The sequence below is a fragment of the Monodon monoceros genome, unplaced genomic scaffold (assembly GCF_005190385.1).
Source record: "Monodon monoceros isolate NGI ecotype Baffin Bay Population unplaced genomic scaffold, NGI_Narwhal_1 Super_Scaffold_10, whole genome shotgun sequence".
NCBI lineage: Eukaryota > Metazoa > Chordata > Mammalia > Artiodactyla > Monodontidae > Monodon > Monodon monoceros.
The window spans coordinates 2,605,234-2,609,650 of record NW_021703766.1 but is presented as its reverse complement, the minus strand read 5'-3'; the positions used below and the strand labels follow the sequence as shown (position 1 = coordinate 2,609,650).

Here is a 4,417-nt window from a genome sequence, read left to right as displayed (position 1 = left end):
TCTTAAAAGACCTCAGAAGGCATTTTATGAGACTGTGTCATCTCTACATTTCCTACTAAGCCTGGGAGAAGAAAAGATCTTTTGTGGGAGGCCATGGGATTTCGGGGCTCCCCCAGGCCAGAGGTAAAACTCACCCCTGCGCCCCTCCCACCCCCACCTCTCCTTCCTGGCCTGGCAGACCCCGCTCTGAGCCACCGCGATCCACATCCTGCCTCACTGACTGTGTGTGCTTACAGCGTCAAGGGGTGGACGTGATATTTCAAACATCAGATCAGTGCGTTTATATATTGGGTGCCCGGAAATTTTTCCAAATAAACACAGCTTGATTCAACTTGGGTGGGCGGACTTATCAACAGACTAATTCTATAAACAAATGAAGGAATAACCCCGAAACCGATTGGCTGGTATCAAAAAGACACGTGGAGGGAAAAGCTTGGGTTTTTCAGCAATGAAATTTTAATTAATGTGGGTGGGCTGAGAACACAGCGACTGTTTATCATAGACAATTTATTTTCCAGCGCTAAGTCAACATATAATAGCAAACTTACAACAATTATTTAACATTTTTAAAGCCATGAAGAAGGGACAGAGCCCCGAGCCGCCGGGGAGAGCGGCAGAGCGGGAGGCAGGCGCAGGGCAGGCTCCCCTGGAGGGCCCTTGCGGCGCGGGGCACAGTCCCTAAGCCGCCTGGGTCGCCTGCGACGCCGGAGCGCAGCGCGGGCTCCCACTCGCCATGAGCCACCTCTTCAGTCCCCGGCTGCCTGCTCTGGCCGCCTCTCCCATGCTCTATCTGTACGGCCCCGAGAGACCCGGGCTGCCTCTGGCCTTCGCCCCCGCGGCCGCTCTGGCGGCCTCGGGCCGGGTGGAGCCCCCCCAGAAGCCGCCCTACAGCTACATCGCGCTCATAGCCATGGCGATCCAGGATGCGCCTGAGCAGAGGGTCACGCTCAACGGCATCTACCAGTTCATCATGGACCGCTTCCCTTTCTACCAGGATAACCGACAGGGCTGGCAGAACAGCATCCGCCACAACCTCTCGCTCAACGACTGCTTCGTCAAGGTGCCCCGCGAGAAAGGACGGCCCGGCAAGGGCAGCTACTGGACGCTGGACCCTCGCTGCCTGGATATGTTCGAGAATGGCAACTACCGGCGCCGGAAGAGGAAGCCCAAGCCGGGCCCCGGAGCCCCGGAGGCCAAGCGGGCCCGCGCCGAGCTGCAGGAGCGCGGCGCAGAAGCGCAGCCGGAGGTGGGGAGAGGGGGAGCGCGCCCCCGCCCCGCGACCCCCATCCACGAGGGAGCGCCTGCGCGCCCCTCGCCCCTCCGGGAAGGCTCCTCTCCTCCGGCGTCCCTCCACTGGCCCAGGCCCGCGTCGCCCTCTGGGGACGCAGGCGACGCGCTCCAGGGCGCAGCGGCCGTGGCCGCCAGCCAGCCCGCGCGCACGGTGGATGGCTCGCGGTCCCCTCCGCGCCCCGCCTCCCGCAGTTCTCCGAAGAGCTCGGACAAGTCCAAGAGCTTCAGCATAGACAGCATCCTGGCGGGACGGCAGGGGCAAAAGCCGGCTGGAGGGGGCGAGCTCCTGGGGGGCGCCAAGCAGGGGCCCGGCGGCTGTCTGGGCGCCTCGCTTCTGGCCACCTCCTCCGGCCTCCGTCCACCTTTCAACGCTTCCCTGATGCTCGACCCGCACGTCCAGGGCGGCTTTTACCAGCTCGGGATCCCTTTCCTCTCCTATTTCCCTCTGCAGCTCCCCGACACGGTGCTTCATTTCCAGTAAAGCAAACAGTGCCTGATCTTTCCCCTGCCCTGGTCTGAGCTTCTTGTGAGCAACCAGGACTCCCACCGCTGGAGGAAGAAGTCGCGTGTTTTTTTAAAAATGATTTCCTCTGCCGACTCCTGGGAAGTATTAGCAACCTCCGCGCAGGGATGGGCACACTCCCCTGCCTCGTGCAAGGCGGACCTTCCCAGAACCCGGAGCAGCTTCGGAGATTTAAAAGACATTGCCCATGCTGGGACTTGGGCATCTCAGACCTCCTACTGTGGGAGCAGGAAAATGCCTTGACCTTAGGTCAGTCCCACTGGCTACCCAGACAGGCCCTGCGTGTCTGGGGAACGGGAGGGCCCAGACAACCCGAGGGCAGATACATGGCCGCAGTGTGGTCCTTTCTATCTGAGAGCCACGGTCTGACCATCACCAGCTCGGTTGTCACTGTGGCCTGGGCCTTGGCTTTGAGCTCGTCGGGGTGATGGGTGTTCACAGCTGGGTTTGTCCCTGAAGTCCAGGGAGAATTTTTCTCTTTTCCTTTCTAGATAGTAAAAGGAACATGCTATATTCTTTGGCTAAAATGCTTGATTCTTTTTACTGTAAGGATTGCCCTCTGAAAACATCTGTATTAACAACTTCTATTAAGAAAGTGCACTCTATATCATTTAGCATTTTGTTGCATTATGATAGCTTGTTAATCAATACACATGTTCTCCAACGCATGTTACCAGCAATAGCCATCCTCCTATCTCTTTGCTTTTTTGTTTAAGGGGTCGAAAGACTTCTGGAGACACCGGAAGTGTGTGAGGGGGAGCGAAGATGTCTAAGACAGCGGAAGATTTTCCACTTCCATGTTTTTTTTTCAAGATCTAGCCTTGACTGTTGCTACATTTTCCAGAATTGTGTAGTGAAGGACTACTTTTAATCAAAAGAGTTGGGTGAAACAAACACATGGAAAGCAAGTAGAGGGAGAGATGGGTTAGTGCCAGCAAGAGTAAGGGAGCCCACTGGTGTCTGTGGAGGCGGCTCTCTGGACCCCAAGGAACAGGAGGCTTGGTGGGAGGCTTCCCAGCCGACTGCAACTGGCTCCTCCCTCTAAGCCCCAACCAGGCAGGCCCAGAGCCTGCAGCTAAATAAACACCTATGGAGGTGACTGGAAGTCTGGTGTGAGGGGTGGGCGGGAAGGCAGGGGGCTGAGACAAAGATCTGGTTATGAAAATTGAGATTTTTCACAGCCCGGTACAGCTTGAAACTTTTGGGAAATGCATCTAACCTCTTATGGTGTCTCTCTTTGGGTTGTTTTGGTGGTTCTGAAACTTGATTTCCTGAACCTCCAAGTTACTTTAATTTTATCTGATGTGGGAAAAGCACAATAAGCCATGAGTTCTTGGAGGGAGGTGGAGACAGTCTCTGAATTTTTTAGAGCAGTTTCCAGGACATATAAAAATGAACACAAACTTTACATCAGGAGAGCCTGTTGGTTAATATGTTGGATATTTTGGACAGGCAGAATAATTTAATAACTAGTAGGCACAGAGCCGACTTACTGAGAATTCATCCTGAAGGCGTGTGCTACCGACCCACACGTGCATCCATGACCGCTTTCTGCCCGGGCTGGTGGGAACACTTTGGCGGGCGAGCTTCAGGGTCCTTGACGTTAAGAACTTTGATGAGATCCTATTGTTGAGATCCAGGATCACTGTGATTAACTTAAAATGTGGTGGAAGGGCCGTCATTCGATATTTTGTTATCCCGAAATCTCAGCCTCTGTGAATAAAGTTGTTTTTTCATTAACCTCTCAGTGACTGGTTCAGTGGATTACTGGGGTGGGGGGGATAAACAAACAGTGTAATAAGAAAGGGGAGCCTGGGATTATATCTCGGAGGCTCTGGCTTCCGAGGGAGGGTACACAAGCATGGACTGGAGGGTAGGAGCCGAAAACCCCAGGACTGGTGGGTGCTGCCTGGATGTCAGCAACAAGATGAAGGTTCTGCTGTGGAGGGTGTGTTTTTAACGTTTTCTTCTTATGTTTGATTTGAGATCTTGTGTGTTTTGTTAAGTTATGATGCCTGTTTTCTGGAGAAACAAATAATCGAATACTGTCATTTTAAAAAATACTGTCATTTATCTTAGAGTTACAGTTCCAAAAAGTTCCATGAACGTTATTTTTATGGCAAAGAACAAAAAGGCAGGAGTATGTATTACTTTGTAAGGGTGTTTATACATACATAAAGAGGAGTTCTGTTACCTAATCCCCACATTCATCTGGTTTAGGAAAGCAAAGAGAAACGGACAGTGGGGTCATTTCTATGGATTCTATACAATTCCATGTGTTTTCCTTCCTACTGGAGAGAGAGAGGGGCTGTGGCACTTAGCAATCCAAGCAGCTGTTCTGATGTTCCAGTTTAGTCATGTGCTCCAAATTACGGATCAGTGAGAGCAAGGAAAGGTTTCTACTCTTAAGAAAAACAAAATCACCTAGATTTCAAGTAAACTAAAAGCAACCAAATCGTTCTGTTCTTTGGCAATCTGAAGTATGCCTCAGTGTCCTCCTCTAAACAAAGGGAACAGATTCTGGTTCCTGTAGATGATCGCTGGTTTAAGCCTTGATCACACACACACACACACACACACACACACACACACACACACACACAC

The 4,417-nt window shown here is 52.5% G+C and overlaps 1 protein-coding gene across 1 annotated transcript; it reads left to right on the top strand.

The window, feature by feature from the left end:
• Nucleotides 1–477: 477 nt before the first annotated feature.
• FOXL1 (forkhead box L1) lies at nt 478–2,294 on the top strand. Its single transcript, XM_029207983.1, has one exon. The coding sequence runs from the start codon at nt 734–736 to the stop codon at nt 1,769–1,771; it is 1,038 nt and encodes a 345-aa protein (XP_029063816.1). The 5' UTR covers nt 478–733; the 3' UTR covers nt 1,772–2,294.
• Nucleotides 2,295–4,417: the final 2,123 nt, after the last annotated feature.